The sequence below is a fragment of the Carica papaya genome, chromosome 4, assembly GCF_054855325.1.
Source record: "Carica papaya isolate Zhongbai chromosome 4, ASM5485532v1, whole genome shotgun sequence".
In the NCBI taxonomy this organism is placed as follows: domain Eukaryota; kingdom Viridiplantae; phylum Streptophyta; class Magnoliopsida; order Brassicales; family Caricaceae; genus Carica; species Carica papaya.
In genome coordinates, this window is record NC_142312.1 from 31622838 (window position 1) to 31639269 (window position 16432).

The 16432-nt window shown below is 34.2% G+C and overlaps 2 protein-coding genes across 3 annotated transcripts; one reads left to right on the forward strand and one right to left on the reverse strand.

Annotated features, from left to right (window-relative positions):
* Positions 1 to 525: 525 nt before the first annotated feature.
* LOC110808883 (RNA methyltransferase family protein) lies at positions 526 to 14274 on the reverse strand. Of its 2 annotated transcripts, XM_088219032.1 has the most exons (10): positions 13865 to 14274; positions 7842 to 8084; positions 7439 to 7600; positions 6625 to 6734; positions 3397 to 3505; positions 2565 to 2720; positions 2318 to 2433; positions 2068 to 2234; positions 1154 to 1284; positions 526 to 1074 (listed from the first exon to the last, which is right to left on the reverse strand). In XM_088219032.1, the coding sequence occupies exons 1-10, from the start codon at positions 14258 to 14260 to the stop codon at positions 967 to 969; spliced, it is 1698 nt and encodes a 565-aa protein (XP_088075158.1). In that variant the 5' UTR covers positions 14261 to 14274; the 3' UTR covers positions 526 to 966. The 2 variants fall into 2 exon arrangements, 1 of the variants encoding a protein (XP_088075158.1); XR_015818738.1 differs by lacking the exon at positions 2068 to 2234.
* An 86-nt stretch (positions 14275 to 14360) lies between these two features.
* On the forward strand, positions 14361 to 15971 carry LOC110808884 (small ribosomal subunit protein eS30z/eS30y/eS30x). The gene is made up of 3 exons (XM_088219033.1): positions 14361 to 14498; positions 14601 to 14738; positions 15737 to 15971. The coding sequence occupies exons 1-3, from the start codon at positions 14495 to 14497 to the stop codon at positions 15781 to 15783; spliced, it is 189 nt and encodes a 62-aa protein (XP_088075159.1). The 5' UTR covers positions 14361 to 14494; the 3' UTR covers positions 15784 to 15971.
* Positions 15972 to 16432: the final 461 nt, after the last annotated feature.

The following is a 16432-nucleotide window of genomic DNA, read 5'->3' on the forward strand; positions in this document are numbered from 1 at the left end:
ACTAAAGTAGTCAATAGCACTATGAAAATGCACTTTGTTGCTTTATTGGTGACAATCCTTAATGGATTCAATGGATATCCTAGGTTGAATACGAATACAAGCTTTTATTCTTCCTTAAAGACTACCCTTTTTTGAGGTCATCCATCATTATCCTGCTCAGGTTTACCTAAGCTTTGCAACAGCTGACTAGAATCTTAAGAATTATGACACTGTGTTGCAATGTCCACAAAATCAATTATTGTAGACTCAATAATGTGTGAAACATGTTTGTGACTCTATCATTGGGAAGTCCACTTAAATGTTGACGAGTTCGTCCTTTTGAAATTGCAACCTTATCAAAAGATTTAACTTGGTCAGAAACGGCTTTAGAAACTCCCAGAGTGTTTTTCTAAGGCCTCTCAAAATGCTTCACTGCGTTAGCGAGGTTGCATATTGTCACAACCTATGTGACGCGAGGCGAATAGTTCTGTAAAAAAATAAAATTTGAATTTTAAATAATTTTTCCAAAGATGTCACCAGTCTTACTAGGAACCGAAACAAATCATATTGTACTAATCTAATTTTAAGGATTCCCAAGAAGAGAGAAAAGAATACATACTATTCAACAAAAGGTATATGAGAAATGCCAATATAAAGAATAAAGAACTTTCCTACTCAGATGTTCTGTCACATACAGGTTCCCTGTTTTGTAGCTAAAAATCCTTCCAGAATATCTGCTTCTTTCTTTTTGATCCAGTATTGGCTGCTGAACATGTCAAGCACTGGTGTTTACAGAGAACCTTATATTTTCAGATTGCAACATTCAAAGAGGAAGAAAGGAAATCCTTCAAACCTCAGCAGTGAAAAAGGAGCTGACTTCATTTCATCCAGAAAGATATGGATGCTGGATGCTTCTGATCTTCAGATACTACTACAGAGTGATGGACCATTTAAACCTCAACAGTGACAAGTATGGGAACAAGGTAGTCAACGAAGCTCTAACAAGCAAACACACTCAATATGAGGAGTGTGAGGGAACATATCGACTGGCTGTATGCTTTTAAGTTTGTAACAACCTTTAATATCTTGGTCAATCTGCATAGGGGGATTTGAATGCATAAGGAAATAGAAACTTGAAGAAACAAGTGAGTCATTGCAAAGGAACAATACATACCAGACCATGACAAAGGTAATCAAGATCACGTGCACATGTTGCAGGATTACAAGATATATAAACGATGTGTGGGGCCTTGAGCTTTAACAAAAATTTAATCAGCTTCAAGTGCATACCAGGTCGATTGGGATCTGCAAAATTTCCCATTATCAAAAGATGGAAAGACCTGATTGTTGAGTATCTTCGAGTAAGGAATAACGAATCTAATGATCATAAATTCGTTTGTTGTATTATCAATAATTTATGCAAATTCCAGTCTGCAATGTAAACAGATATGAGAGAACGGAAACATAATCCACCCTTAACTAATTGAACATTTGGAAAGTGAATGCCTCCAGCATTCTTAACAATGATATCTACACGTTACTGCATGCTCATCTTGGACCTATATTTTGCGAACATGTAAATTCCATATATCTATTTCATAACAGTACCCCAGAAGTTTGAAATACATATACACGAGGCAAGGAGAGATGTTTCCAAGGCATTCCTAATTTATGTTTCTCCTGGCAACCTCAAGAGAGACATCAGAAGAAGCAATTACCTAAAGAGAAGAACTGGGCTGACAGCAAAGTTTTTAACTTTTCCCTCTTGTAATCAGTCAGATAGACTAGATTAAGCAATTAACCAAGGTCAAGAATTAGCAAAAAGGTTTAACTTTTTCTCTACTAGTCAATGATCCATATAGATGCTTATATTGGGATATCTCCTGCCAGATTCTGTACGCCAACACAACTGAGATAGAGCTTGTAAATAAAGGGGCTATAATTTGACCGTCATATCTAGATTACTTATTTTGTTATTCTCCTAGGAATTCCCTCTAACATTCCACTGGTTTTTTCCAGTAGTTTAATTTCTGAATATGTAATATTTTAAAAAAATTGTAAAACTGGTTTACTAAAAAAGAAGATAACCTGAAATGACGATATCAGGCTTTGAAAAATCATTGCCAAAATTTTCGCCTATTTTATTAAGATCCCCTTGTACAAAAATTGCATTATTTATGCCATTCAGCTTAGCATTTTGCTGAGCATCCAAGATAGCTTGAGGAACTACTTCGTAGCCAAAAACCTGTTTAACCCTGATAAAATAGAAAGAAGAAAATGAAAACATGGCATACATTGCAAGTAGTCCAATATTGATAAAACGTGAAATGAGATTCACCTTCTGGCAAGTGTCAGACCGATGGTACCAGTTCCACAGAAAAGGTCAAGAACAGTTTCTGAACCATCTCCTCTGAGACCAGCACACTCTTCAATGAGTTTATATAAAACTTCTGCCTGAACATTGTAAAATTTTTCCTCCCTGTCAAGTATAGTAACGAAATATAATAGGTAATTTAAGAAGGGAATTATGTTATAGTAAACAGCACCCTAACTGTTAATTAAACTAAGATTACAATGTTTTGTACCTGGTGAGTATTTGTTTGGAAAAAGGAGTTGGCTGAAATTTGAAACGTAAGACCTCTTAAGGTCTCCGTGATGGTAGATTTCCCGTGTAAAATATATTCCTCCTCTCCAACAGATGTGTTACCAACTGAAGTATTCACATTATTCATGACACTTACCTATTAATCACCCAAGGGGAGAAAAAGTTAAAATTGAAAGGAATAAAGTACAGTTTAACTAATTTACATTAAAGCCACAATGTACATTTGCAAAGTGATTTCCAGACATTTGAACAACAGTTCTATATTGCACATTTGAGGAAAATAACACATTGATTGAGAAAATAAAGAAGATTCAACAGCCACTTGCATGTTATTTGAAATATTGAAACTTTGAAACTCCATTTGCCGTAAGTCAATAACAGTTTGCAAGAATGTGGACAAAATTTCAGGGAAGCAAGAGCATGACAGGAAGTCTACCCTGCAAATTGCATTAAAAAGTTTCAAAAGCAACTTATAAGTTAAATTTTTTTTAGGAAAAATCAAGAGACTCCTTAGAGAGTTATAACACCATATATAGCCTTCAAAGGTTTTATTCATTAGAGAGAAGTCTTATATGCCACCACCATCCTTCTCCAATCCCTAGAAGAGGACAAGAGAAGTATTCATGGGAACTGCATTTTAGTTGTGCATGACAGATGCTTATACCTACTTGCTTGTGTTGTTTAGCCCAGTCCACCGGGTATCTAAATGTGACTATGGTCTTACAGAGTATGCTGAAAGCTGAAAGGCTAGTTCCAGTAGGATAAAATATAAAAATTAAATGCAAACAAAATTCAGAGATTTTCATACAAACCACTCCAGGAATAGTTGAAATTTTGTCAACTAGAGGCTTCAGCAGCTCTGGCTTGTAGGATGAGGTCACAAAATTAACCATAAGTTCTGGCAAACCAGTCTTCACATCCCTTGATACAAATAGTAGCTAATGAATATTTAAAGAAACCTCGAAAAGGAAAAAATAATGAAACCATCAAAATTATGATTGTACGAATTAAAGGACAAAATGATGCACTATAAGTATCAAGCATGTCCATATCTTTTAAGAACAAGAAACAAAAAAAATCAACATTGAGGAATTTGGCAGGCACCACCTCATGTTAGAGTAGCACCAAGTATTGCACCACCTCTTCATTCAACAATTTAACTAGTGTATCCCCAAGAAAGTGTTCCTAGCTACATGCTTCTGAAACTTTGAATTCCTTTTTGTTGCTTCTCTATATCAATGCTCTATATTGAGAGGTTATTATTAGATTTAGTCTAATTTTGAAATACTAGGTTATCATTTTTATTTTAATAAAAATACTAGGGTATCTATTCAGCATTAACCATGTATGTTTTAAATTATGGGTTCATTCAGTCCCCTTTTATTTACCCATTTAGTTTCCTAGGCCAGTTTCTAATGTTCTCTCACATTCTTGATTCTTTACAATGGATTTTCATTAAATTTCATTGTTCTTCGCCATAAAAGTTTGACAATCCTACAGCTTATATTTCACCTTCCCATGCGAGGTATACATAGGCTGCAAGCTTTTTGCAAGTAAACGGGCATCTTTTTGTGAGCCAAGAATGAAAAAAGGAGGGTCCATAACTTTAGCTGTAAAGGAGCCATAAAACACTTTTTTAAAAAAAGATAAAAGTGAGTAGTAATATTAAAAAAAGCATCGATGGGGCGAACCCATGTACAAAAGAGAGTATTTATAGATCAGTGAGTATATCAACAATGTGTCCAGGATCATCAAAAGAGTTAGGATTGCGACCAAGGATGATAGAGCCAAAAAAGTAAAGCCATCTATCCTTTATAAAAACAAAGTTTGTTTCTTCGCTTTCAAAAATCCTACAGTTTCTTTCTTTCCAAATAATCCAAAGAATTATTAAAAGAATGACCCTATGCCACTTTTTACCTGAAGTGAGTCCTTCCAATGCTAACAATTCACCTTTGAAGAGACACTAAACAGCTTATATACCATAATCCATAGTTCGTAGGATGTTGGGCAGAAATGAAGAAGATGGTTGCAAATTTCATATTTTGCTTGCATAAGACACACCAGTTAGCCAACATAAAACCTCTTCTCATAAGGTTGTCAAGCGTGAGGATAAAGTCCATAACTGCTTCCCATGCAAACACCGAAATTTTAGGTGGAATATAACTATTCCATATGATTTTATAAGGGAAGATAGTAATAGAGTGATTTTTGTCTATCAAGTTTCTATATAGAGATTTGATAGTAAAAGAGCCATTTTTGTTTAGGTTCTAACTTAATTTATCAGTTTCAGTACCCATTTTAACACTAACAAGGATTTGGAGAATATTTTCATATTCTTCAACCTCCCACTCTTTCAAATTCCTAGTGACAGTCACATTCCAAGTCAGAGGGGAGCTGATTCCATAAGCATTTTCCAGAAGAATGTCTTTATTTCTTGCGATAGCAAATATGTGAGGAAATTGACTTTGGAGGCTCATTTGCCCACACCAAGTATCATGCCAAAATCGAATTTTGTCACCCTTTCCAACAATCTATTTGAAATTATTTAGGATCATTTTACTATAACTCCAAATATTATTCCATAGACTGAGACCAAACTTAAACTTCTCCAAAACAGTAGGGTCATACACATTGTTTCCAAACCATTTGCACATAATAACTTTCTTCCAAAGACTGTTATCTTCATTCCTGAGGGTTTTTGAGTTGATCTTTTTTCATGGTCAAATGTGCTCACAGCAGAGTTTGGCAAAAAAGAAAAATACATAAGAATATTTTGGACCACTATACCCCTCATTGAAATGAAAAAGGAAAGCAAACTAAATTGTCCCCAAAGTATTGCACTTGTTACAATTTGGCTCCTAATATTTCTTTTTACACTTTAGTTCATGACATTTTCTGTTTATTCCAAACGCCTAGTTTCTTTTCATTTTCAAATGGAAAAAGCTAAAATAGTTAAAACATTTTTGCATGCTTCAAGAAACAACTCAAAGGAATGATTTTGACTAATTAATTAAATTAATAGATTAATAAACTAATAATAATATTATACTTAATTTTTATTTTTATTAATTTAATTAATTCGTCAAAGTTATTTTTTGAATTATTTTTTAAAGCATCCAAACATGATCTAATCATTTTAAATTTTTTAATTAGAAAATAGAGAAAAAATAAATAAATTGAAAATGTCAAGAACCAAATTATAGCCAAAAAAAGAATAAATTATAATAAGCGTCAAACTTTCGGAACTAATTTGAAAATTACCTGAAAAAATAATGATCCTACCACTACCTCTCATTTAATAACTTTAGCTATCTTATTTTATAATATAAATTAGCGCAGATACTCAATTTAATTCTAAAAATATTTTCCATTGTAATTTAGTTCCCAATTTTTTAATTTTATTTCAAACCACCATTTAAGGCAACTAGCTTTTAATTTTTAAATAGAAAAAACATAATATCTTGTAGCTCGTTTGGAATCCATTGTTCATCAACCAAAAACTCCATCTTTCCCCCCATCAAACTGAGCCCAGTTTTCTACAATTTTATTGTTTGATCATCTTACAAACATCCTACAACCATTGTTCACAACCAAAAACTCCAATTTTCCCCTCATCAAACTATAGCGTTCTACATCCTATTCGCAAACACATTGTAAAACCTCCAAAATTCCAACTTGATTCTTACATTTTATCTTATAGCAACAGAAGCTCTTCCAACTAATCTTTTGGTTTGAATAATAACTCCTTCTGGTCCTCAGAAATGGTTAACGCCCGCATCCATCCTATCTGGTTCTCTCATTTCATCAAGTACCCATGTTTTCCTTTATCTATCGTTCCCAAAGACTTCTTTGACAAACACTTGACAGCTTTTTAAGGTTTAAAATTTTAAAAGAGAAATAAGGTATCCAAAATTCTTTCAAGCTTAAAGTGCTATGAACTTAAAGGCCATTGGAACTAAAATTTATCTGTGCTTAATAAATAATTAAATCCAAAATTATTACTATTCTTTCAAAAAAAAAAGGAAAATTATTACTATTACCTTCCAGTTCTTAGCATTAGATGCTTAAGAAATCCAGAATGAGAGTGAGCATTATATGGAGAAAGACCAAGCTGAGGATCTCTCCAAAAGTCTTGAATAGCAGCAAGAACCTACAAATCAAAACTATTAGTTTCTAAAGGAGGCCATAATGACTTCCGCAAGTTCCAAAATTATAAACAGAAAGTGCCCCATCTATAACCTAGTCAATTCCAAATTATCGTTTTTGTTTTCCCCCCTTTTGATCTCTTCATAGCGCGTTTCAAAAAGAAACAAGGCCATGTTAATCCAACACCTTGATGCTGGCAAGTACTGGCAGTAAGGAACAGCATTCATGCTAGCTTATGGAACATTGAATTCAAGAAGTAAAAGTCCATAGATGAGAAGAAAAAAGTTTACTTCAACAGTGACTTGCTCTCATTAAAAGATCAAAGGACTGCCATCAAACAGCAGATATTTTCACCAAGGCATTATCTAGGAAGACATTTGAAGAATTGAGTTCCAAGTTTGGTATGTTCAACATCTTCAAACCAGCTTGAGGAGGAGCTTAGGAATCCGATTTCTTATAAAAGTCCACTTGCTAACAGATTGATATCTTTAGGGAAATCTCCCTATAAAGCACAATTTTCATAACTAGAAGATCTTCTCCTTTTTTAGAACTGATTTGTATTTAGTTTCTTATTTAAATTTTCTCTAATCTTCTTTTATATTTATTCAGCTGTTATAAAGTAAGTATCATTAATAAAAATTCAATAAAAAGATAATTTAATTACAAATTTTCAAAGAACATACTAAAATTGATAATGAAACAGCATACCATATTTGCAGGATCACTTTGTAATAAGCACTTGTTGACATTAAGAACCTTGTCAAAAAATCCAGGTGCATGCAGACCTAATGCGTAGTTCTCATTAGTATCCTGCTTTTCATTTAATAGTTCTTTTGGTAGCCATCTTTGAGGACCAAAAGAGAACTCCATCTGGCGTGAAGAAACAAAACCACCAAAAGTTTTAGTTAATTATTCTTTGTATTGGAAATGCATTGCATCCTCTCTTTTTCAGATATTCCATTAATCTGATAAAAATCTCATACCAAACAGAGGTCAAATCATCTAACATGGTTTCTACTTTAAGAAGCGTGGGAAAAAGAACTATTAGCATTGTCACATGAGTTGCTATTTACTTAGTCAATTATAAAAAAATTTTTATTCATAAACTAACCTTATTTCGATAATGAAATTGCATATCACATGCGACTATAGGCTTCATGATGCTGCTAAATTCTGGATCTTTATCAGAGAATTTTCCAACATGAATAACCAATTCATGCACTTGTTGTTCCTTAGCTCTGAGCTGAGCCTTATAAGCCAGATTTTGAGTTTTACAACCACCACAATATGCAGCATACTCACAAGGAGCATTTACTATATCCCAATGAGGAGATAACGTTTTCACCTTATTTACCTGCAGATGAAAAAAAAAAAAGAATTAACAAGAAAACTAAAAGAAGGCATGTTTGCAGATGAAGGTAGAGAAGAAATGACCCACTGCCCAAAGGCAATAAGTAAAAACACACAAATGAAAAAGAAAAGAAGATGGAATGAAGATATACACATGCACTCATATTATGATAAGTTTGATCCTTTTATCCACCTACTATCAACAGAAGGAATGCCAAGTTAACAATACATAACTATCATCCTCACTTAGGTGCCATGAGATTTACAGCTGAAATGGAAACAATAGAAAATACCTTGCACCAGAGGATTATAATTCAAGGCAACAATGTGTTATGTGGAAAAATGAAAAACCTCATAAGAAAAGACTATAATTCCAGGCAAAAACACATTATATGTCAAGCTCTGAAATGTCTTCACTAACAATTTAGAATTTAGAGATAAATTGAATTTCTTGTAAATTGAGAATGAGCATATACAGGGTACATAAAGCTTTCACAAAGAAAAAAATATCAAATTAACTACAGCAAATAAAATAAATAAAATCATATCAAACCAAATCTCCATATTACTAGGATTACCTAATCGGTATCCTATATTTTAGGAAGATTTATTTCATAATGTTAAAAAAATATTGAGAGATTTTCCAATACTCCTCTTCAAGTTGGTGAATATGCACCATTTACTTCAAGCTTCGAGTTAAGTTCTTGGAACATTGCACAACTAAGTCATTTTGTAAGTACACGAGTACAAACTAATTCACTATCCAACTTTTCCTTTATAAATGTTCTATCTGCTTCAATATGCTTTGTTTTGTCATATTACACATGATTCTAAATAATGTCAATGGCAGACTTGTTACCGCAAAATAATCTTATCGGTCCTTTCCATCTGAACCTTAGATTTCAAAGTTATCTTGAGCCATAAAAATTTAAACGCTCTTTATGTCATGCCTCGAACTCTGCCTCTGCACTTGATCTAGCGATCATTTTCTGCTTCTTACTCCTCCAAGCAACAAGATTGCCTCCAAGAAAATTACGATAATCCATAGTAGATCCTTTATCAATGAGCTTACATAATTTGCACCAATGTGTGCCTCAATGACTAACTTAGTGTTCCTTTTGGATAAAGTTCCCTTTCCAAAATTAGTTTTTAGACAACATAGTGTTAAAGAAGAAGTAAATCAAGGTGTTAAAAATGAGGCAAATCAGAGTATCAACAAGGAAGTAAATTATGGTGTTAGAGGAGAAACAAATCAGGTTCAAGGGTATAAGGGTAAAATTACACCACTTGTAATAAATTCTAATTAATTGTCTATTCCTTTTTCTGTCTTACAAAACCTGTATATATAGTGATGTAAGCATGGATTGCTTGGAACCTTCAAGCCAAAGAGCTCATGGTTTGATCCATTTAAGTTAGTTTAAAAATCCAGTTCAAGCCAAGCAAGGTTCATATGGAGAAAGGATTATGATGAATCTAATTCAAAATGTATTTGGACTTTATATATGGAGTATCACAATAACATGGGCCAATAAATTCAAGGAAAACTTTCAAGTCTATATTAAAAGATGGATCCATGAAGAAGAAAGACTTGGGCCAAAGGTAGAAGTCCATAAAGAAAGAGAACAAGTCCATTTAGCTGAAGTGAAGAAAATTCCTTTCCTACCCTTGAGGGATTTTTTTCCCACTCAAGAGAGATTTTTCTCTCAATGAGGAAAGTTTCCTTTTTTTCTCTATATCTCTCTCATATGGCAAAAAAAAAACTAAAATCAAGGAATTTCGGGAATCCATCAAGCGAGAATCAAGATCATATCCTCTTTTCAATGTTTCTAACTAAAATCATATCCTTAAAATAAAGAAACCAACATCAAAAGCATTTATCACAAGATCACTCATCCAAGGGAGAATCAACAATTAATTCCAAGATTTTCCTAAATCAATCACAATCTTTCAAGAAAAGAGAAAATTAAATCTCAAGTCTATAAAGGAAGATACCGCTATAATTAATGAAATCTCCACCATTTAAAAGGTTTCCACAAAGGGATGGCCCATCTATACTATTATGGTTATAATCTTTTTGATTTAATTTTATTCTTACTTTAGTTTGATTTAATTTTCTATATATTTTATTACAACTAAAATAGGAGATTTGTTTCCTTATAATTCACATGGCTTATAACTATAAATAGACATTTAATTCATAGTTGTAAATATCAAGTTTCAGAATAATAAAATTACAAAATTTTTAACTTTCAACAAGTACGATATTTTTCATCCTTCTCGTTGAACGAGAAATTGATTCAACATATCAAAGTAGTCTTATGATATTTTTTCAATTCTTTAATTTTTCCAATTACCTTAGTTCCTATTACATATTGATAGCGGGTTAAATATGGAGAGTTTACTTAGAAATTAAGTTTTCTAATCCTAATTAAAATTGTATGGTTTTGCATTATATTGTTGATTCTGAGTTTTACATCATTTAAAGTGGTAATATTCAATAAAATGTAAATCAATTAAAAAAATATTCTTAACATAGTATTAAAGTCCTAGGTTAAGAAACCCTAATCTTTTACAAACTCCATTAAGTCTTGATTGCCGAAAGAAAGAAAATCATAAAAGGGTCAGCATTCATAGTCGGCCACCGCAACAACCACCACTGGCCTTCATAGCTGAGAGTAAAAAAAAAAAGGCCAGGTGCACAGCCCACTGCTGCGCACCACAAGCTTGCTATCCAAGCCCACCACAACTGTACGTCGCCCTCGTTCAAATTCCAACTGTGCGTAGCTACCCACGGCATGCTCATAACTGCTCTCTGTTCCCTGCTCCAATAATCACTTCCAGTCGTTGGCCACCATAAGATTGGCCACAACCTTGCTCTCTTATCCTTGTAGCTGCTAGACTCCAGTCGCATGTCACTCTGTGAGCGCCACCCTGTTCAGCCAGACTCTAGCCCCTACTTTAGCCTTCATTGCTAGAAACCCTAGCCTCAAACACATCAATACACCTGCACACTGGATCCCTGAGTCGCGACCGCCTTCAACCGCACATCTAGTTGCGCCACACCTTTTGACACAACCTTGTCAAAACCCTAGGCTCACATCAGCTGCAGATCCCTAGTCACACAACTCCCTATTGTGAACCAAACGGGACTCAAAGCCCTAACTCGGTGAAACGAACAACGGAACTTGTCTCTGCTGTGACTCAAATCTGTTTGTCACAACCTTAGCTCATGACCTACCAAATCCGACCTTGATCCATCTGCAGCACCACTATACTTGAAAGGCAAAGAACCGTCAAGTTTACTCAGTGAGTCTTAGGTTCGAGTTGACTTAGTGAGTTCGTGATCTAAGTTGACTCAGTGCAAAACCAATATTTTTCTCACGTTACCAAATTATTAGAGCAAATCCCAATATGAAAACTTTAGATGTTAGTAAATACAGAGTGGAGATTGAAAGACTAAGGGCTCGATTTGAGTCCCTGCAGAAACAAACAGATACCAATTTACTAACGCACTTATGTATGACTTCTACCTTCAAGAACTAAATATCTTAGATAATCCTTTAAAATTCTTGAATTATAGACTCAAGAGTGACATATCATATGATCAATATTTCTAAATATTTTTACACATATATTCTATATTTAAGTAATAAAAAAACTGTCACTACAGATGGTTCCTTCAACACTATTGCAGGCAATGACGACATTAAACTTAACCCTACCTAAAAAATATATTACATATTCCCAAATTTTCTAATAATCACGTGTTGGTCAATAAATTATCATAAAACTAGAACTCTTAAAGAATATTTGGCTCTTCTTCTTGTGACTTTCAGGACCAAAATTTGAAAAAAATAATTAAGTGTACTAAAGTCAAAAATGGATTCTACTACTTAGATGCAACTAGGGGATCTTTATCTGCTATTACTACTAACCTCACATACAAGATTTGCCTTCACTATAAAAAATTTGAGCACTCATCTTTCTCCATCTTAAATGTTATCTCTTCACATTATTTAAGAATTCGCAATTTGAAAATTTACACTGCGATATTAATGAGTTTGTAAAACATAAGTGTGTGATATTTTCTATTATAAACAAATTTTAGTTCCACTTTCATTAATCCATAGTGCTATTTGGGGACCATCTCACATATGTAGTATTTTTGGGACCTAATGATTTATGTCATTTGCTGACGATTGCACTAGTAAGATTGTTCTAACATCGGAATGATTCATCAAATCCAATATTAACGGTATAGGGGTAAGGAAGAAACCAAGACAGCAAAAGATCTTCGTTTGCAGGGCTATGGACAATTTGGTAGAAAGAAACAATCCAATATTTGACAACTGATCGTTTCTGCACACAGTATAATGGGACAAAATAAATTTTCCGCCTTCCTTATGGGTCAAGGCACATGGAAAGTTCTCTGACATCTCCCTTACTGCCTTCCATAGGAATTGGGATGCAACACGTGATCATCTATCATTTTATTTTGTCTTCTTGCTAGTTGTCTTTTCAGCTGGATATCTTATCCGTTGTTTTTGTATCGTTCCTCTTTCTTAATTATATTTCTTTAAAAAAAATTGTCCTAAGTCCATTGATAAACCTACTAACATTGATATAGGATTCCTCTTGAAGACCGCACCTAAATTGTAACTCTTCAAACCTGTACATGTAGTCGCTAACACTAGAGATCAACTTTTTAAGATCAGTAGTTGGTCAACCAATTATCTCTTATGATAGGTTGGTAAGTGCTTTTCTTTAAGCTTTTATTTCACGATATGCCACTAAGCTAAGGGAGGCCTCTCTAGACGCCTTCGGTTAGCTAGACAACTTGTCAAAACTTCCTAGCTGACTCACTCAATTTCGTTTTAACAAATTGAACTCTTTCTACGTCACTTATCCCATATTAGTCAAAGTAATTTTCCATGCTAACTAGCCAATCTAGAAAGACCTCAAGATCTAATTTACTATCATAGCTAGCAACAACTATCTTGACTAGCTTAGTAATGCCACAGAGAGTCTCACCTTTCTATCTAGATTGTTATGATTGCTTTCCCCCCTAAAATTTTCTTAATTTCTAACTATGTTATATAGTTAAACTGTTAAAGCGTGATACAGAGGTTTAATATCTAAGGAATTCCATATTGATGTGCAAGTTACTATCTCCAAAATCCTGAAGTAGCTAAACTAACTCTAATTTTTCATACATCATAAGGTGCTTTGGAAATGAGCTCTATTTGCTGGGTTGCAGGTGTTGTGTTTAGAGCACGAACGCTAGACTTTTGAAGGTTCATTTTACTATCATTTCTTTTGGGGCAGACTAGTTTTTTTCTGCTTCTTTTTCTGACAAAGACCATGGCTTCTCTAGAGGTGTCCTTGCCTCTTCTGCAATGGTATTGGGAAGAACTCTTGCCTCTTCTGCAATGGTATTGTTATTTTTTCTCTCCTCTTTCCAACAATATTTCCTTTTCCACAACCCAGAAAAAAAAAAAAGAAAAAAGCTTTTCGGTAGCTCTTAAGACCCTGTTGCTCAACTCATTCACTATCCCTACAATATGTTTAGTCAATGTACTTATATTCTAAATTAATATACGATACCAAAAGCATACAATAACCCTCAGTAATCGAGTTCTAAAATGCTTCATTAAATTGCCCATTTGCATCTGGAGTCTGGTTCTAGACCCTTTCTCTACTTCACAAACATCGTTTAGCATTTCCTTTCTTTATCTGTAAAACACAGAAATGAAACAGCCAGCAGAAGAGAATATAGAACCAAACCTCAGCATAATTACCCTTTCTGCGGGTAACGCGTCCAATAAAGCGCTCACCAGGGAGTGCATGATCACACATGACAACAAACCCAGTGTCTGTCACTTTGCACAGACCCTTTCCCTTGAACGCCAAACGCTCGCAAACCAACTCCAGAGTTTGGCCTCTTTTGGGAAAGTACGAACCCGACTTGCTATCAGTGCTTCTACTGTCAACAACGCCTTGATGTTTTTTGCTGCTTTCCTCGCTCTTGTTGTTGTCTTGGGATTGGGATTGTTGTGGGTGTTGAGTGAAAGCAGAGGAAGAAGCAAGACTGGCAATAGAGAAGGTGCAGCCGCGACCACGGAGCCACGGGCCAGCGTTGGCCAGGTGCCTGAACCCATGGCTTTGTGGGGTGGCCATCATTTTTTTTCCGGGTGAGGTCAGGTTTGGATGAATGGAGAAGACGACACCTTTCTTACTTCTATTTTTACTTTATTTTTTTATTTTTATATTTTGAAAAAGAAAAACAAAACGACGCCGGATAAGCAGTAAACTATCAATCAAGCGACGAGGAAACCCTAACCCCAGATAGACAGTAAGGATTCTCCCCCAGTTTGTTCAGAGCAGAGGAAGAAGAACCCTAAAAGTCCATAATCCATGGGTAACCATTTAGCGGCCAATTTCTCGCTTTTAGTTTTCTTTCGTAGGTTGCATATATGAATAAATGCTGGCGCGATGGGTTTGTGATTGTGATTACATGCAGGTAAGGTGCACGGATCGCTGGCACGTGCCGGGAAGGTGAGGGGCCAAACGCCTAAAGTGGCAAAGCAAGACAAGAAGAAGAAGCCAAGAGGCCGCGCTTACAAGCGCATGCAACACAATCGTCGTTTCGTCACCGCCGGTGAGTTTCTTGCTCCATCTTTCTTATTATTGCTGATTAATTTTGGATTTTTTTGTCTTTTCAGATCTTATTTTGTGATTGCCTTCTTATTTGTATCAATATATATAAACACTGTAAGATGGGTTTTGATGGTTGCAGTAAGTTCATTACTTGTGTGCAGTTTTACATTGTTAATGGCCTATGGGATTGATTTAGTATGCTACTTTTTGATATTGAGATTATCAGATCGTCTTATGGGGATGATTTTATGAAATCGGATCTTTGGAATGATGTTTCTTGACATAATGTGTTCAGCCAATGCAACCTGTGAAGGGTATTTTTGAAGAGATTATTAAATGTTTGGGGGCACATAGAATTGAATTTTCTGCAACAATGCAGCATTTTGTATTTGGGGCACTACAGTTTTGAAATTTGCAAGTCATGACAGAGTAGTATACTGTATACATGAAGCATGAATAAGTATATTGCATCTTTATGGCCCCGGTGGTTCCATTGTGTATAAGCCATCCGTCAAAGCTGTTAGAATCCTATATGAAAATATTTCCCAGTTTTTATTTTCTGTATTCATATATATTTCATTTACTAAATCATATACAAGTTAGCTACCAACGAAAAATATGATAATGGAGTTAGAATGCTTTGAAGTATTGTTTTTTGTATTCTTTAAAGAACTAGCTTATTTGTGTTTCGATTATTCTACAAATATGCAACTCTTACATACTTTCATGAATAAACACGTCTATAAACACATTAATTTAGATAATGTATTCATGCAATAATATGAATCATGAGTTTTCAGCTCCGTTACCGTTATAGGATCAGTTTGAACATGTCTTTAGTTGTACATCAGTTTGATTTCCAACAACCAATTCTTGCAAGAAAAAACCGTAAGGACTAACCTTGAATACCCATTTATGCTATGCTTTAACTATGTCATATAGATTGTATATGTTGAATATCTGCCAGTACAATGATTAAACCCTCAAATCTGTTTGCAGTTGTTGGCTTTGGAAAGAAGCGGGGACCCAATTCATCAGAGAAGTAAGCTCGCCCCTTCGCTAGTGTAGGCTGGTCGATTATTTTCGTACACTCTCAAATTTTGAAATGTCTCTTGTTAGAATTAAGCTTTGCAATTTCCTTTTTGTTAGCTGACATCAGTTTGCTTGAATAACTGTTTTTATGGCTTAGATATACTAATGCTTCAAGTTTGAAATCAAGTTTCATAAGTTTTCATGGTTTTGATCGCATTTGAATACTTGTATTTATAATTCTGTGGAGTTGCATATTCCCAAACCAGAAAACGGATTGGTTATATGGGTAGTACTCCGTTAATACTTATGAATTAATGATCATACTATACTTTTTATTTTAAAAAAAAAAACAGATTGATTATGGTGCTCGATCAGAAATTCAAAACTTTGAAACTTGTATTTGTTAAACGTAGATATTAAATAAGATATGATCTGCCTACATGTGTATATATACATATTCAGTGGTATTTGGGGCATGTTCATACCAGAAGAGGATAGAATTGAATTGAAAAGTTAGTTTGTTCATTCCTAAATTCATTTAAATATTATCTAATTATTTTATCTTTTGTATTAAAAATTGAATGTTTGAAATAAATAAAATAATATTGTGGAATTAAATTATAACAACAAATATAAATTAAATTATAAAAAGTATTAAATTTT